At 29.7% G+C, this 19,164-nt stretch overlaps 1 protein-coding gene across 4 annotated transcripts in view; it reads right to left on the reverse strand.

Moving 5' to 3' along the window:
- LOC143246272 (uncharacterized) overlaps positions 1 to 19,164 on the reverse strand; it is a 94,793-nt gene that overhangs the window by 7,955 nt on the left and 67,674 nt on the right. For all 4 annotated transcript variants that reach the window (XM_076492725.1, XM_076492723.1, XM_076492724.1 and 1 more), the window contains 9 exons: positions 16,301 to 16,398; positions 13,945 to 14,063; positions 13,158 to 13,230; positions 11,010 to 11,240; positions 9,423 to 9,516; positions 8,686 to 8,832; positions 5,979 to 6,063; positions 4,328 to 4,484; positions 564 to 1,500 (listed from right to left, as the gene is read on the reverse strand). In XM_076492725.1, the coding sequence (XP_076348840.1) occupies positions 564 to 1,500; positions 4,328 to 4,484; positions 5,979 to 6,063; positions 8,686 to 8,832; positions 9,423 to 9,516; positions 11,010 to 11,240; positions 13,158 to 13,230; positions 13,945 to 14,063; positions 16,301 to 16,398 (1,941 nt within the window). The remainder of the gene's footprint in view (positions 1 to 563; positions 1,501 to 4,327; positions 4,485 to 5,978; positions 6,064 to 8,685; positions 8,833 to 9,422; positions 9,517 to 11,009; positions 11,241 to 13,157; positions 13,231 to 13,944; positions 14,064 to 16,300; positions 16,399 to 19,164) is intronic.

Below are 19,164 nucleotides of genomic sequence, written 5' to 3' on the forward strand. Positions count from 1 at the left end.
TTAGTGCTCGGTTGGTCAACTGCTTATCAATAGAACCCCAAGCCAGAAGAATATATACATACATCATTTTGTTTTCAGTGTAACACTACAGCACAAGTTTATATTGCTTTTATAAGCACAAGACATACAGTTTATTGACAGACATAAATAAAAGAACAAGAAATACCACATTAAAATAAAGAAAAATAAGTGAGAAAGCAGTATCTAGTTTAACAAGACACTTGCAGATATTACATAAACAAAAGTTCACCTTGTCGAATTTTTACTTATATAGTTAACCACTTTATGTTTAAGCATCATTTCTTTACTAGAATCTGGTAGAAAATGATTGAAACAAATTAGAACTAATTTTAATAATTACACTTTGAATGTCGAAACACAAATTACTGTAGCACTGGGCAATGTGTCAAATATTTTAGAAAAAAAGAAAACGAGTCGTGTATTTTACATAAAAATATGCATAATAACTGATTTCCTAATGTTAGATCAAAACGTTTTCATGTTAAATGGATAGATTACTTTCTGATTGCATAAACAAAGCTATTTGAAAGGACAAAACTCACCATCTGCAAGCTTTAATTCCTCCTTCAATGCTGCCAACTTTTTCTTCTTGTTTTTCTTCTTTTTTGACTTTCCTTCCTTTTGGCTAGTATGTTTTTCAGAAGATCCATGTTCCTTGTGAGAATTTTCAACATTTAATGCATTATTTTTCGAGCTTGTACTGTGATCTTTTTTCTGTTTTTTCTTCTTTGGTTCTATGTCCTCTAATTCACAAGTTGAACTGAAGGAACTCTTGTGTTTGTCTGAAAAATGCTCTCGCTTCCTCTTCCTTTTTAGTTTCAAAAGATTTTTTTTCTTTGATTTGTCTTTTTTCTTTGATGAATGGGAACTGATTTTGAATTGTTCATCTCCTTTGCTTTTTTCAGCCTTTACATTATCTTCAACCTTCTTGTTTGTTTTTGTGTCTTCTTCAGTCTTGCTTTTCTCCATTTTTGTATTATCTTGAACTTTGCTTTTAACCATCTCCGTTTCATTTTGAACTTTGCTTATAACCATCTCCATTTCATTTGGAACTTTGCTTTTAACTGTCTTTGTGTCATCTTGATCTTTGCTTTTAACCATTTTTGTGTCTTCTAGAAATTTGTTTTTAATTGTATCTGTGTCCTCCTGAGCTTTATCATCATTCTTTGTGACTACAAGAACTTTACTTGTTTTTGAATCTTGTAAAGTTTTATTTTTACTTGCCTTTGAGTCTTCATGATGATGCATTTTATTTTTAACTGCCTTTGAGTCTTGAGTTTTGTTCTTGTTTGCTTTGGTGTCCTCCTTAAGTTTATTTGTTGGTTTTTCTGTATCTTCAATCTTCTTATCTATTATTGTGTGTGGTACATTTCTGCTTTGGTCCATTTCTCTTGTGTCTGTTATTGATGGCCGATTAGTTTCTAGTGATTCATTTGTAGATTTACAAAGTTCTTGTCTAGAATCAAGTTTCTCTTCCATCTGTTTAAACAGTTCAAAATTAAGCTACAGGCAACAAAATTTATCAAGGATCTTACTGGAAACCACAACATGAAGCACAGTATGCACATATATTTTTTTAATAATTATTATTACAATTCATTACAAATTACTTTAACAAATGCATTCAGAATCTTTAAAACTATTTTTAAACAGCATTTGTTATGTAAAAAAATCATGAAAATAAGACTAAAATGCTTTATTCCATCACAATGCAAATATTTTCCACCGTTACCCACATTTCATTGTACCACATTAATTTCACACTAAAATTTTAAAGTGCACTGTCATTGTTTATAAGGATGAATTTGTCAACTATGTAATTTAACAGGTATCGAGAATGTATTCTAAGTAAAGAGCAACACTGTGTGACATTCTTTTAAGCACATTGTTTAGTGTTTTTGATACCAAAAATATAAAAAAGAAAGAGGCAGGAATTAATATTTCTAATTAGAGTGCAATTTTGGTACTTAAAATTGACTGAAATAAGGTTTTGCAAATACAGTTTCTTGCACATAGGGTTTTCAGCACAATATTAGTATACACTTATGAACATGAACAAATATAGTCTAAACCTAAATTTGATTATTTACACTATAATCCAAACAACAATTTTCAACTAACTTTTGTAAGCCTTTAATAAAATCCAACAATTGTGGTTTTTAATGTGAATATAATGATTGTTAGTACTATTAACTCCTTACACCTGAGCAGACACTGTCAGTATCCAGTTAAAATTCCCAATTTACCTATCAGATGGTGATAGCATCTGATAATATTTATATCTCTTTGGCTGAAACTATCCTAAACCATGCCATTATCCACCTTTTATAAATAGACCAGAAATTTTTAAGGTTTTTTTAAGCTAAAAGTTTTCAGCAGAAGAAGTACAGCACTATTTCAGTTGTTGATTTCAAACAAGATGATGTACACATGTGTGTCATGTACATAAAAAAAGTGTTGGTGAATGCTACAATAAATAACACAAAAATCCTAAAATTTCACACAATTCATTTATAACATATTACAATATTCATTATTACCTCACCAAAGGTTTTGTGTAAGTTTTAAGAAATCAATATACATATACTTTAAACATAGTATACACTGTGTGAAGGTTAGGATGACTTTGTATTAAGAGGTAGCAGCCAAAACAGTTGCAGTAGGGGGCTTTCTATGATACATTTCTAACAGCCAACATCCTTTCACAGTGTTTCATTTAATGGTCATTGTTTGGAAGTGTCTTATAAGCCAAAGTTCAGAGGTTGTAGGTCAAAGCAGGAAGTGAATATAATTAAAACAGCCTTTTTTCATTGAGTTCCTTTATGGAGAATCCTTGTGCACTCTTTGAGATACATAAGACATTTGCATGCCTTCTCCCCACACTTTAAATATGTTGCAATACAGAAAATTTAATAAATGTTTTTTATGTGTGGATGCAATGTCATCTATAATTTACATCAAAGATAATAACTGCTCAGTTGAAGGGAATTACTGACAGTGATTAACATTGTCCTTGTTCCAAACTATCATTCAACAAAGTTTAGTTGAGCCATTCTCAGAATTATGAGCTCTGCTCATTTTTTTCATAGTTTAAACTTGAGCATTAATTTTACTTCAAGACTGAAAAATAATGTTTGGATAATTTTATTAATCTCAAAATTTTGTTTTTCTCTTAAATGAACTGAATAAAAAAATGTTATATATTCCATAAAAATGCAACTTTTTGTGTACTTAGTTGCTTTGTTATTCAGATCTCAGGCAATTTAAAATGAACAAATGCTGCAGGACTTTGTTTCTTTTACATAACTAAAGAAATTAGTTTGCCCTTTTTACTACATCCAATTTAGAACACTACTAACAACAGTACTGCTTGAAGGGAAAACCACTCAATAGTTATTAACTCAGTGATGATGAGAAAACCCATTTGTAGAGAAAAATATATATGTAAAAATGGCTGGTTTGGGTTGAGAAAATTTTTTTATCCAGAGGAGCGAACAACGTTTTGACCTTCTTCTGTCATTGTCAGGTTCACTTTGTATTGGTTTATACCTATATTAATAAATATAATCAAACATCTAAGCACGCTCTCTACATTCCTACACTCAGTTACACAATCCCCTTCAAACATGTGGTCAGCTATCAGTCAGTTACCTCTTACTTTCTTTATGAACCTGACGATGACCGAAGAAGGTTGAAATGTTGTTCGCTCCTGTGGATAAAAAATTTTCTCAACCCAAACCAGCTGTTTTTACATATGTAGTTATTAACTCAACTGCTGATAACCACAACCGAGTATCTACATTGGCCACTCTTGCTAGTAACATAAAAAGAAAGCCATTAAAATTGAAATGATTATCTGTATAACTAGTGTATGACATTCTGTTCTTTCAGCTTTGATTCTTATTTTTTATAGAATTTACAGTGGTCTTGCTTGGAAAAGTAGAACCTACAGTAACATTGTAAATAACCCATCCCCAAATGTTCACAAAATGTTTTACTGGTTCAAAGAAAATAGACATCAGCAAAATGAAAACAACAAGACATCTTGCACTGCTCTATTTGGAGCAATTCTGTTTTCTAACTTCCAAGACACATGTCATAATATATAGTATCAAACTATGAAACAAGAACACAAGATCCACTTCTTGTATAATACACAAGTAATTTTAACCAAATTAATTCAAAATTACATGATTATTTTAACTTTGAGCCTTAATATCATTAAAGCTACATATATTTTAGAATAATACAAGTTTTTTTGCAAATTGCTATGAGCATAAGGAATAACTTAGCAAATCTTCCTTACTTTTTCAGTTTCACTATTTTCTTGATTGAGTAATAAATTGGAAATTACAGGTGTCCACCTCAAACAACTGGGATCCAAACACAATCTTCTGTCTTTACTAGCTGATACATTCTTTAAATAATCCTCAATAAATGTCTTTTTTATGATTACATTCAATCTGAAAAAAACATGATAATTACAAAAATACTTCTTGCCAGATAGTTTTGTATAAGAAATAAAATGATTTTGTAAATAATAAAAATGTTTTGTTTGAGCTTAGTTACTGAAGGTTTTGATCAAACTACCAATAATGCATTTCTTTGACTGCTTCTCATCATGATTTACTAGCTTATACACTGATAAATATTAATCTTTAGAACTGTTTATATAGGTAATGTAATATAACCTTCTGACCCAATGCAATTCACTACATGATGTTAACATCAACCTGCTGGGCCTTTAGACTGAATTTAATGTCTGCGAAATTAATTTAACTAAATAACTTGTTTCAAAAAAAGCTTTTACTTCCTTCTTCAAATAACAAAGTCACTACCAAGCCATTTTATTGCAAATTGTTTCACAATAAACAATTCTTTTTAAGGTTAAACCATTTACAAGAAGAGTACAACAATCCCAGTCAGAGTTAAGAATTAAAGAGAAGAAATCAAAACTAAAAACAGTATTTGGTGAGAAAACAGGCTAAAACATTGTTAGAAAATATCCATTATTCTAGATTCAATGGTGGACAACTGCAAAGTTTAATTGTTCTACAATTCTCAAACTAATCCTTGGTCCTTTAAATTAGTCAGATAGTATCAGGTGAAAACTGTTAAGTTTATGGGCTACAATTCAATCAGATAACTAAAAATAAATCAAGGTAACATTTTAGTACAAGAAACAGTCAATTTTGGGCACTTAAAAAAATAAAAACTTTGTCTCTGATTAGCTTGTAATCTGGTTATAAATACCAATAAAAACTTCAATGCTATGATACCACAAAAATCATTAAAGAAAGACATTACTTCTTCTTGGAAAACCATAGAATGTTTCATTTTTATTTGTAAAAGAACATTTGATTTAACCTACTGTAAATAAATTGAATTAGATAACTACCACCAAATAAAGTAATTGGTCATGTTTATGTTCACACATAGCTAATAAATTGCTAGCTTTTTACCAATGTCACAACCAGCTTAATAACAAAAGAAAACATCCACAATATAAAATATTCTTTTATAGTTTGAAATCATGACACAATATGCACTACAATTCAATATTTAGATCAAAAATTGTTAGTTCTCAAAACAATATTTTTTAATTTAAAAAATCTCAATTGTACTTTAAACCAGATATTGCTCAATACAAATTATAAAACTAAAATGAGGTAACATTAACTCTTCAGGAATAGAAACTGAAAAAACTAAGACAAAGAAAACCTTCTTAAGAAGACTTCAAATACTACATTCTGTACCTTGAAACCAGTATTTTAATAAGAACCAATATTTATAAATATAAAAAATCAATGTTTTATTACTGTTTAATCTCACCCTGCACAATGATAATTTTACAGTAATTGTGACTACTCAGTTATTAACTTATAAAGCTATTGATTTAATTAATACAAGTACTTTATAATAGCTTGCAAGATAAATCATAAAAATTGAAAGCTTACCTGTCATTTTCAAATTTAAGCATTTCAAAATGTTGAAGTATTGAAATTATATCTGCTGGACTGATTCCAGTTTTAGCTGATATATCTGAAACAATTCCCAAGCAAAAAAGTTAAAACAAACAACTTTTAAATGAAAGCAACAAATGTCACCTACACTAACATTTTATTCAGGCACTACTTTGAAACATCTACTGGTAACTGAGAAATGTTTTCTATAATTCAAACCAACTAAAAGCACAATGGTGTATTTTAATGATTATACAAGTCTATGAACTTTCTAATGAGTTTCCTTACATTTTTGCACCTTCAGGTATCAATTTTTTTGTATATAATATACCCTCACTGGACCAATAAATCTGATACAGACTTTTACACAAGAGCTTGCAAAACTTTAAAACATCACTGAAGTTTTTGTACATAGCCTCCCTCTGTGCTAGCTCAATTATTTTGACCAACCTTGCAATCACCATGTAACCATGAAAGTATACATACTAGAATTTTTGATGTAGTATATGAATCTTTATAAAATTTGGCAGTCTTTTAGTAAATATTACAAGTATTTTGTATTCAAAAACTCAGATTTTCTAATCAAGTACATTTACTAAAGGTCTGTTTGTGAACACATTCTATCAGCTTATTGCATACAACTTTGACCCGTCTAAGTGGAAAGTGAGTTTCATTTCAGATTAAAAAATAATTTTTTTATCTTACAATTTTAAAACTTTATTTGAGTAACCTCTAAAACTTCTACTTCTTTTAATCATTATCAAAAAATACAAAATAAATCTAAATTACACTTTCTTCTTCTAAGAATGATTGCAGATTGTAACAAAAAAATTATAATTATTTATCCTAAACAGCTTAAGACTTTTAAAAGTTTACATTTGTTTTTATTTAATTTTATTGCTCTTTGAACTGCATCTAATTAACAATCCAAAAAGCAAACTGTAAATCAGTAAGATTTTTCTAGATATCCTTTCTATTGTGCAGGCTCAATTATTCTGATCAATTCTGAGCACCACTATGTAAACCTTGAAAGTATACATGCTAAACCTTTCACCCAATCTTAATTGATATACCCAAACTAATCCCTAAGCAAATAGCAAAAGAAAAGACATTTAACATTACTGCTACAGGTTTTCCTATGGTCAGGGGGTCAAAGGGCATGTCATCATATTTGTAGACTTACATTCAAAATTTTACTGAATTACTACTTAAAATTAATGTATGTCAATAAATTTGGTATCAAATTGTAGTATTATACATTAGTTAATTTCTTAATTTAAAAGTAAATATTAAAAAAAAATTAAATACTGTTTTCTGTATGTCATATGGTATGTTAAATGCATTTTTGGTTCAAATTAGATGTTTGTGATGTCCAAATACAAACTCTACAGATTCTTACAAATTAAAAACTCAAATTACCAAACACTGACAAACTAGAATATCAAAAAAGAACCCCCTATCTTTCTATTTGCCAAGATATCACAATGCAAATAATTGTTCCCTGATTAACTAAATAAATATTTTCTATTATTCAAACCAACTAAAAACACAATTGCTCTACTGTTGACTTATAACTAATCAAAAACTCAAAATTTCCCCCATGTGATTTTTGTAAGACTTTTGAAAGTAAAAAATCTGGTAAGGTACAACATGCCAGATATGACAGGAAATCAAACTTCTTTACAATTGTAAATAGAAGATATCACGGTTTCCTATATTTCTTTATTAATTGTTCTATGTTTTAGTAAAAATACAGAAATTTAAAAATTTATTTGTAAATAGCAATAATATATATAGACACGCACACACACAGACAGATAGATATTTAATGCATTATAACCAAATGTGGTTGTACTGCACAAATTACTGGTCCACTAGAACAAAGCCAAGACAGGCACTTCGTAAAGGTCAGTTTATATTACTGGATACCATAACACAAGTGTATATGCACTGTGTCATTGCACCTTCTATAATGTTAGTCAGACATAGCTCAAAGGTCAATGTAATAAGTAGACACTAATGTATAATTTTATGAGATGCAAGCTATTTTATATAAATAAGTCTTTTTGTTTTATAATCTGTAGTCATTCTACATTGAAATAAACAATAATTTATATCTATTCCCTGATTGGATATGATGATTACAAGGTTAGTTAAATTGAGGAAACCTATGAAGAGAAACGTTAGTGAAAATAAAAGATAAAATATAAAAAAAATAGCGATATGGAAGTTATAAAGATGTTGCAAGTGAAATTTGACATTTTTCCAATACACAAAAGTATTTATAATTTTAAAATAAAAATTACTCAGCATGTTGGAAAGCAAACATTCAAAATTAAATATGCATCAGTAATTCATTACTTAAAAATTTTTAAAACTTAATAAAAATATCTGATATTTTGTGTACAAAAGCCTCATAATGTTTACTGAAAACCTGGAAAACTTCACAAAGGTATATCTACTTCATTAAAACTTATAGTATGAAAACTATAACAAGCACAAAACGGTTATGAGGTCAGTCCCTCACACTGAGCCCACAGCAACAGAGTTAAATGAAAGTAACAGCTTTTACTCATACAAATTTTGCAGTTAGACACTGCTTTAAACTTTAGATACTGTAAACAGAGAAATGCTAATATTTATAATTTCAAACAAGGTGTAAGTACAAAAGAAACATGCAAGAATATTTATAATTATTCACCCTCTATGTTTGGACTTTCTTCTTTGCATTTGTAAAGATGTTCTAAAGTGACACTTTTCCAGTATGAGTAATAGCTTAACCGGCCCAAGTCTGATAAAGGTTTCTCTGGTGTTCCAACAAGTCCTTCTTTTCTTGTTAAAAGATAGCCTAAAAATAAATAATCAAACTGTTAAACATTCTTTAAATTTTGTGTAAAAATCCTCACTTTGTCACAGACAATTCTGTTAAACACAATTTTTTTTATTGGTTGAATAACATGCATCTTTCTATTCATAAAATATTGGACTGAAAATAGACATACAGTGGTATGCACTTATATTCTAATATTAATAATTCATGTTCTAAATGGATTATTTTTCAAACTGTGCATAAACAAACTGTTCGAATGATCTACCATATGAATTATTTATTGGTCATTGTGAAATTTAGAAAATAACAAAAACATAACAATTCCAATTACTTTTTTTCTCCTCCAAAATAAGGCAAACTTCTGATACTAACATGTCAATGAACTACAACTCTGATATCAAAAATTAGGTAAACAAACATATGTCTATAAAAAGGAAATGAATTAACTAATTCTAATAATACACATACAATATTTTTATAACCTCAGTTTTTCCTCATTTTTCTTTGTGCTTAAAATGTTTTTGTGTAGGAAATTAATTTGCTTTTGTTAGAATTTTCATTAGGCATTGGAATACCTTATCAGGTTATATACGATTGGTCAGACTTACTAAAATCAATCAAAAATCGCCCATATCCCTTTCTTTGGTACTGTGGCATTGTCATAATACATGATACATTATACTTCTGTTGACAATGTTTTTCCTGAAACAAAAGAACAAAAAAGATATAAATATTTCCAACACATCTAAAAACTCTCAGTGAATGTGTGTGGTGATTAGATTCTTAATCCCATGTTAACCTTGGTTTGTAGGCATGTTAATCTGTAGTAAACAATTTATTTCACACCAATTACATTCGACATAAACTTTCTGTACCGTTAAAGATAGTATTAATAGAACACACACTTTTAATTTTTTAATTTGATTTTCACATCTTTTACAGAACATGGATTTCAAAACAATGAGCTTGTTCAAGCATGTTTTATAATAATAATAATACCTTGTAAACTAGTAATTTAACCATTAATAATAAAACAGTGGTGTAAGAAAATAAAGCATGGTAAGAAGGTATAAAATAAAGAAATTATTGGTAGACCTTTATTACTTGAAATATTTGTAATTGAAGTTACTTAGAAGTAAAAAAGATGCTAGAAATAATTTTGTTCTTTCAATTATAATTCAGAGTTCAGTAGCTTTGTCTCATTTCTACGAGTCTACCTGTAGAACAGATAAAATAACTTGCAGAACAAATTTCCTGAATGCACAAGAATACAATTTTTCAACTCCAACAGTAAAATGTTACCATATGCAAGGATTGATAAAAATGGGCTTATAATCTTTACCTAATCTTATTACCAGTCTTAGTTTAGCTAATACCTAATAACATTTATTTTAAAAGACACTAACTAATTGTAGCAGTATCCACAATAAGTTTGCTACCTTCCTAATGAATTTTTTTCCTGTGTAATAAATACAACATTTTATGATAAGAATTTTTTTATTATTACTTGCAAATTATTCCAGTAACATGTACATATTTATAAAGACATTACACTTACAATAGCTGAATAAGTCTCCTATATTGCAACAAACACAAATAATAATAATAACATTAAGAATATCACAAATAAAACTGAAAGGAAACCTCTTTAGAAGAAAATTACCAGTTTAAAGTTCTGTAGACCTCATTCCATGTTTATAATTTAGACTAATACTTTTAAAAATATTAATGAAGTAATTTCTTATTTGTATAATACACTGTAATGCTCACCATTACCACTCATGACAGATATAACCTATATTTCATATTGTATGAAAACTTTGTTTTACTACAGATGTGTCAGGAAGATAGAAGGTATGCTACTCACAATTGTTTATCAGTGTAAATTACTTCCACATAAAACAAGTGCTTTAACTGGTCAGATTTTACAATTAACTCAGACATGCCTCACAACAAAACCTTAAATGAAAAAGTTTAAATTTTTGTTGTGATAGCTAAATAAAAACCTATTTCTAATACAATGAGAATATTTTGGTGATGCAAATAAAGACAGGTGAAACTAACAGAGAGATGAATGATGCTTTACACTATCAAATAAGTATTTTTATATATAAGTATTTTAAATACACCTCAAAATTCATTAAGAAAAATTATAGTGCAATATCTATATTCTCATACAAACATCCAAATATTACCTTGGAAAAGTATCCAACAAAATGACATCCTTTATTGTCATTTTTTGTGAGAACATAGAACAGGAATGGCTCAACATCATAATAGAGGGTTTTATGATCCAAGAAAAGTTTGGCAAGTAGACAAAGGTTTTGACAATATATTTTGTTTATATTACCATCCACTTCGAAGACTGAAAGATCATTCTTTCTGTAGATTTCTGTGGCAGGCGGATGGGTCCAGAAACATTTTCTCTGTTAAAAAAAAAGAACTAACTCAGTTTGCACATCAAAATATAATCACATTCTCCAGCTACAAACAATTCAACCTTAGAATACATCTATCTTTACTTTAGAAGCCTTTCCAAAATATATTTTACTGATGACTTCTAGATATACAAAATGTTAGACTTATGGTTTGTAACTTTTATATTTATTTCAGTTAACATGAAAAAAAACTGTATATACAAGAATATTTATACCCAAAACCAACTTATCACATTCTTTGACAGATTGTTTAGGCAGAGTATCCATGATGAAACTTTGTAGAATGAGCAAATGATAATCCAACCAATCACAACATGCTCTTCACAATCCACCAGGACACTATAAAAGACTGAAAACACCTTACACACAAACTGACCCAAAAATGAAAGACAGAAGACTTTCAAAACATCGTCCTCTACACTTGTGTCTCCACAACAGGCAGATGCCGTCCATTCTACAAAGTTTCATTACTTCTCATGTATATATATATATATATATTAAATCTGATAATTTATTTTTATCAGAATAGTAAATTAAGAAACAAATAAGTGAACAGCTGTAAATAAAATATATTTTATTCCATCTGTTCAATAATTTAACTCATTCTGAACATTTTTTTTATTAAACTTTACTTTTAAGGGATTTTATTACCGACATCTCTGAACCATGTTTTTAATGTATCAGATTGACTGACTAAAAAATAGAGTTGTTATGACACCAACTGCACAAACTTGTTAGTTAGCTTATTTTTGATTCAGTAAAGAAGGTTAATAGCACAGTTAGGCAGCATATCACAGGGTTTCTTTACAAAAAAATGTAACTGAGTTAACAAATCAAAAGAATAATAATATCTTCCCCAGCTGCAAAGATTTCAAACATTTATTTCAACCTAAGAATGTATCTGTTGTTACATTAGATGTCTTTTCTGGATAAGAGACTATTAAAAACTTCCCTGTTGCACTGTTTTTATTGTAAACTTTTTTGCTGAAAGAGTAAAGGAAGTTATTTTCTTATCTCAATTCTAATCACATCTCAGCATCTGGATGTCACAAACTAACTCATTACTGTCACCTTATTTACTATCACAGTACTTCAATAACAAAATTAAATGTTGGTATGAGCACAACTAAAATATCAGAAGTATTTAATGTTTGTCTGATTGAATTATTTACCTTTATAATGCTTATTTCCATTAACTAGTTTATAAAGAATCTTTCAATCATGCATTTTATCACAATGATACTAAATTTATAAAGGAAATATTTAAAAATGCATGCCATAAATTTAATTTTTCCAAATTGTTCTTTAAGCTATCTTTACTCTATCTGACGTGGAGAATTAATTCCTGCAATTCAGCAACAAAAGTCTGTAAACCTGACATACTGGAGAGGAGGGACTTTTTATGTATATACATATGCAGGTCACTATTACATGAAAAAAGTCTGATACTAAAACAGAACCACACTATCTACAATTTACACTTCAGGGTAGTAAAGATGTAGCAACAGAAAGAGTAATCTAAAGCTTGAATCAAATAATGTAGAGAAAAAAAAAAAGTCTGAACCTATTTATAATTTCAACACATTTCTTCATTCCTTTGTATATTAAGAATTATCTTACAGATATGTATACTAAGTTTATTAATCTAAAAACTCTGTTTCACAGAATGAATTTTAAATATTCATCGCTATCTATAAATAATTAACATGTAAAAAAGGATAAGTTCTTTAATAATTTCGCTCGTGTTCCATACAATGTATGTAAACTTTAATACTATACTACAGTATAAAGTCAATTTCCTTGCATATTAAATATATTGATGTTTACTTCACTGTTTTTGATTTCAGTTACTTTTCTTTTCCAGATTCATATTACTTAAAGCTAACAATCAATGTAAACACTCACCCTGTGTCTTTGTAAAATATTTTTACTTTTCAGGTACTTTAGACAAAATTCACAGAAAAAAAGTTTAGGAAATCTAAAAATAAGAAAAGAAAATTTCAGATATATATCCACTTTACAAAATAAATATTTAGAAGCAATGGGAAAAGATCATATACTATTCTCACACTGCACAAAAATAAAATTATGAAATTATTCTTTCAATAAAAACATTTCCAAGTTTCCTATAAAACATTTCTTTTCAATAGTTAATGGTTTGTCTTTGAATTTCATGCAAAGCTACACGAGGGGCTGCACTAGCTGTGCCTATTTTTGCAGCATAAGACTAGAGGGAAGGCAGCTAGTCATCACCACCCACTGCCAACTCTTGGGCTACTCTTTTATCAACAAATAGTGGGATTTACCATCACATTATAATGCTCCCATGGCTGAAAGGATGAGCATGTTTGGTGTGATGGGGATTTGAACCCACGACCCTCAGATTACGAGACGAACACGTTAACCCACCCGGCCATGCTGGGCCAACAGTTAACAATACGAATTCCAAGTTAAAAAGAGAAAAGGTCAAATATTAATCAGTCTGAAGCTCAGCACTTATAAAAAAAACAGTTCAAACAGAACCTATCTCTACAATAAACCTATATTCAAATAGGTTTTAAAACATACATTATTTACTTAGAAGCAATAGACTGGATTTCAGGTTTCTTTCTTACAAAAATATAAAGAGATTAAAAATTACAGAACCAAGGGCTGTTTCATTAGGTGAGAGACTAAAAAATAGCAGTTTTACCTTGCATACTCTTGTGGGAAAGGAGACGAATACCATGTTTGAATCTCATAACATCCAAATTCTATAGAAACTGGATAACGGGTAGGAGGCTCCACTGGTGATGTACCATGCACAGTAGCCTAAAATATCAGAAATAAAGTATGAAGTTTACATCAATCACTCACCTGAATCATAGTTGCTTTTTGTAGTTCAGTGTTCTGGAACACTGACTTACAAGATGAACTTACAAGTTCTAACAATTAAAATAGCATGCTTATTTGTCACAAATTCACCACAATAAGTTTACTGCATTTTCCTGCTACACGTTATGAGGTTTATATTAATGACTAAAATGCTAAAAGAATACCCAACTTTAGCAAAAAACTTCTGACCTCCTAGCCCCAGCTCATAATGGAAGAAAACTTCATTATTAAAAACTATATTTGTTAGACACTCAGTTCAAGATGCAAGAACCATTGAAACTCTGACCAGCTGCAATATTTTTGAGTAACTTCAACACAAATCAAACAACAAAACATAAATATACTTTTTATAATTTTACAGTTTTTTTTCAAATAGAACAAATATTAAATCACATGCACAGTTTTTAGAACAGTTAACTATGTATGAGGCCTGATCAAAAAGTTCCAAGACTTCTTCTGTTACAGGTGCCAGTACAGGAGCAGTGAGCTTTGCTAAGGTGTGTACAAAGTACAAATAATGATCTACCCCATGAACAAGCAATTTCTCCAGAGCTTATACCCATGTTGCAAAAAAAGTGTTCAAAAACAGACATATCTCTTTTCCCCATTGTAAAAAAAATGGACAGAAAAGAAGAGCAACGTGTTTGCATCAAGTTTAGTGTGAAAAATGGTAAAGGAGGAAGATAAATCCTCAAAAGTTAAGAACTGCCCTCAGTGATGACTGCTTAAGTAAGGCTGTCGTTTATCAGTGGATAAAACGCTTCCAAGATGGCTGGGAATCAGTCAACGATGACCTATGTTCTGGGCAACAGTTGACATCATCTACCGATGAAATGGTTACTAAGGTAAAAGACAGTTAACTAGGCCTTTTATAAAAAGATCTTAATTTGCCTGAGGGAGAAAGTTAGAAGAAATTGCCATAAGCTGTGGAAAAATGTTCACTGGTTTCTTCATCATGACAACACACCTTCACACACTGCTATGTCTGTTCAAGAATTTTTAGCAGAAAAAAAAAACATTCCAGTGATACCACACCCCCAGTATTCTCCCAATCTTGTCCTGTGTGATTTTTTTGTTGTTCCCAGAAATCAAAATTAAGTTGAAAGGAAAGATTTGATGACATTCCAATTATTCATAATAATGTGAAAGCAGAACTTAGTTGCATAACTGTTGAAAACTTCCAGCTTTGCTTCCAAAAGTGGCAGGAATGTTGGAACTAGTGTGTATCAGCTGGGGGAGATTACTTTGAAGGGCATAGCATATAATACTGATGTATATACATTGTTTTTTGGAATAAAAGAGAAGTATTAGAACTTTTTATCACATCTCATAAGTCAAAGTAATGCATTACTTCTAAATAAGAAAAAAAAAAGATCAAGCTATAGTAACCTACCAAAGTCACTCAGACATTTTAAATCGTAAAGAGGTTTTGTCTTGGTAATCACTCTTGCAGTGTAGTATAACATAGATCTTGACCTGAATAGTTCCTACTATTATTTAGGGCATGCTATCAGTTACATTTGAAAGAATGTATGCTGCAACTTGACTTTTTGCTTTTTTAACAACTGGAAGGCTGCAGTCTAACCTTTAAAATGAACCTACCTAGGTATTCCCAAAAATTTTCTATGTTGTATTGTAAAGATGTGGATTTTGATTCAGTCTTTCAAGATGTTGATAACATTCCTCATAAATCAAACAGTTACTAATTTCGTGATAAAATCCAAAACAGACCTGAGATGTTTATTTTTAAGATTTTTGATGTGAAGTTATTTGTATTTATACTAACTAATTGGCACAACTTTTATTAAGGGTAGCCTAAATATTCCCATACGTAATTTTTTTTAAGTAATGAAAATAATACAGGGATATTAGTTTTAAAACAATAAATATATGCAGAGTGAAACATGCATTAAAACAATTCTGGGGTACGCAGAGACCACACTATTAATTATCACATAAAACGTCTTTCATTTCAAAATAGTTGCAACTGAAAAAATCTGTATTCAATAACTTGGTTTAATATAAATTTGAATATAAAACTATTAAGTATGTTAAGACACTGTCAAATAAAATATTAAAATAAATAAGTTTTTAAGCATTAATAATGCTTTTACTTACTGTAAAAAAATCAAGTGATTTTTTTTTTTTTTTTCAATACTACCCTAATAACTTACTTGTAACGCAATTTGCTGAGCTTTTCTAAAGAGATTAAGATCCTTCTCTGTTACTCCGGGTGGCAAATGTTGCTTATTAGTTTGTCCCGTGACGCCATCTATCAAACAAAATTATATATAATTCAGTTAAGTTGATTAATTATACAACTGATACTACGGAATTGGCAAAACTTAATCCCTATAACTTTTACAAAAACTACAGAATCAAAAAAAGTGTTAAATAGGTAAATTTAATATTCAAAGTAAAAGATTTTACACGACTGTAATTAATTTATCATTCATTGTGTTATCGGTTTAGAAATATGGTTAAGTGTCAAATGATGACTATTTTAATTTCACACATGCAACATTTGCCTAATTCTACCCCATTTCGGTTCTGCACTCGGTGATGCACTTAAAAGATTTTTGATATTACGAATAGTACAGAAAAATTAATTTCTGATAAAATTTAATCACTGAACGAATGTCCCCCGCTCGAAAAGCTTTAAGGTTTACAGATTTACAATAATAAAATCAGGAGTTTCATTCCCCTCGGTGGACACAGCAGAAAGTCCGATGTGGCTTTGCTATAAGAACACACACGCACACGACGAAAATCATGTTTTAGCCACAAAATATAATCGTCCATAACAAAATTAGTATTTTTATATAATTATTAGCACAATAATACTCAATGGATAACCAATAACAATTTTGACACTCTAGATCAAACATCTAGTTCTAAAATGCACCATTCCATTGTGTTCCACAGTTCGAAAACACGTTTACGGCTACTTATTTACAGTTCATATTAAAATGGCCAAAAATAATGATACACTAATAATCTATTATAATGACAGTTTAAGTCATTCCAGTTCGTTTTAAACTTAACAAAGCGACTTCAAATTTATCTAAAACAATTCTTTCACTTTTATCGCTATTGTGTAAGATACAATTTGAACAACACTTGTAACTTTTTACTGACCAAATAAACAACTTACTTTCGTTTTATTTGATTCATATTGTTACATTTAAAGTTTAAGTTATTAACGTATTTAATTAACAATAAAAACAAATAATTTTACGTTGGTTTTACGATTAAATAGCCTGTTCAAAGTTTAATAACTTATCCACTCATAAACAGCAATACCTTAGCACTCTACATGTGTAAATAATGATTATATATATAGACTTCTGTTAACAAGTTAATTGTTTCTACAGGTAATACACCAAGTACAAGTAACTTAAGACGAACACTGTTTTAACTCCGCTAAAAACCTCCCGCCATAATAAAACATAATAGATTCGTAACCTCTCTTCTACAATAAATAAACGTGTACTTTTCTCAACCTAACAATAAGAAAAATTATGCTGAAAAATCTGATAGATAATATATATCATGGTCTATAAAAACAATCAACGTTTTATAAACAAAACAGAGCACCAACTAGTCTTTGACAGCGGTTAAAAAAAAACAAAACACTTTTGATGATGTAACTGTCATAATTATGTGCATATTTATAATTCGTTTTAAGTACTTTGATGATATGACATTCACCAAAAAGTTAACGCGAGTGAGCAGCAATCTTACACGAACCTGGAACGCCTTTAAAAGAGTGAACTTTTGTAAATCATTTCTACTGGTCAAACCACAAAGTAATCTTATTTTGCTAGTTGTTTGTTTGATGTTACGCATAAAACAACACAATGAGCTATCGTTTTTCTGCCCACCCGGGTATCGAAACCAGGATTCTAGCATAGTGAATCCGCAAACATCTCGGTGTGCCACTGAGGGGTTACATACACACAAAAGTAAAATATCAACCAATTTTCATTATAACCACACGAGAAGTTCAAATTAATATTAGACCGACTTTTAAAACTATCCAGTTGACGGTACCTGATACTATCTCCGGATCATTTTCTTCATGTAATTTAACGTAGTTTATCAATTTCCGTACATTGTAGAATTGCACTACAGCTATTTCTTTTATTTAGACTTACATTACAGCTTTTTATTTTACGTGTCACTTGTTGCTCAAAATAACTTCCGCTAGAAAAATCTACGAAACTCCAACGTTTATTTATTTCTGTATATACTGTTTATTAACTACAATTTATTTAGTTTGCATACAAACAAAGACACGAAAAATTTTAACTCTAAATTAACATAACACTTCACAACAAAATATGGTTTTGCAATATGAAAACCAGTTGTAACTTAGCCACACTCGTTCCATTGAAGGTCACAATAACGGGAAAAAATTAGAGAAATTGTATACTTAACGCTTAAAAATATCTTAGTTTATACTATAACTATTGTAAGACAGAGAGAGTATGACTAATTCCCTGTTGTTAGACAGTGTGTGACTAATTACCGTGGTTTTAAAAACGGGTTTTCAACATATTTTATTTAACAACAAAAAATTCATTTTCGGTAAATAAAGAGTACAACCACGGTATTAAAAAAATTCGCTAGTTGGGCAGGTACATAAAGAAACAACATGGTAACGGATATAGCTTTATATAAAAACTGGGTACGGCCACGTGCGCAAATCAGAAAGGTAATAAAAATCTGATTTACGTTCAAAATGGCGCCATAGATTTATGAATCGTAGTTGTTCAAAAATAAGTTGTAATTTGAGTGTACCAACATAATGTGTTAAATTTCTAATCAGGTTTTGCTGACAATCATGATGTTAATACTGTCATTAACAATAGAATGTACATATTTTTTTAAACTTCAGATGATCTCAGTAACCATCCATGATTAATTTTTGTTTGTGTTCGAATTTCGCGCAGAGCTACACGAGGGCTATCTGTGCTAGCTGTCTGTAAATTTTGCAGTAAGAGACTAGAGAGAAGGCAGCTAGTCATCATCACCC

Source organism: Tachypleus tridentatus, chromosome 3 (genome assembly GCF_004210375.1).
Source record: "Tachypleus tridentatus isolate NWPU-2018 chromosome 3, ASM421037v1, whole genome shotgun sequence".
NCBI classification, from domain to species: domain Eukaryota; kingdom Metazoa; phylum Arthropoda; class Merostomata; order Xiphosura; family Limulidae; genus Tachypleus; species Tachypleus tridentatus.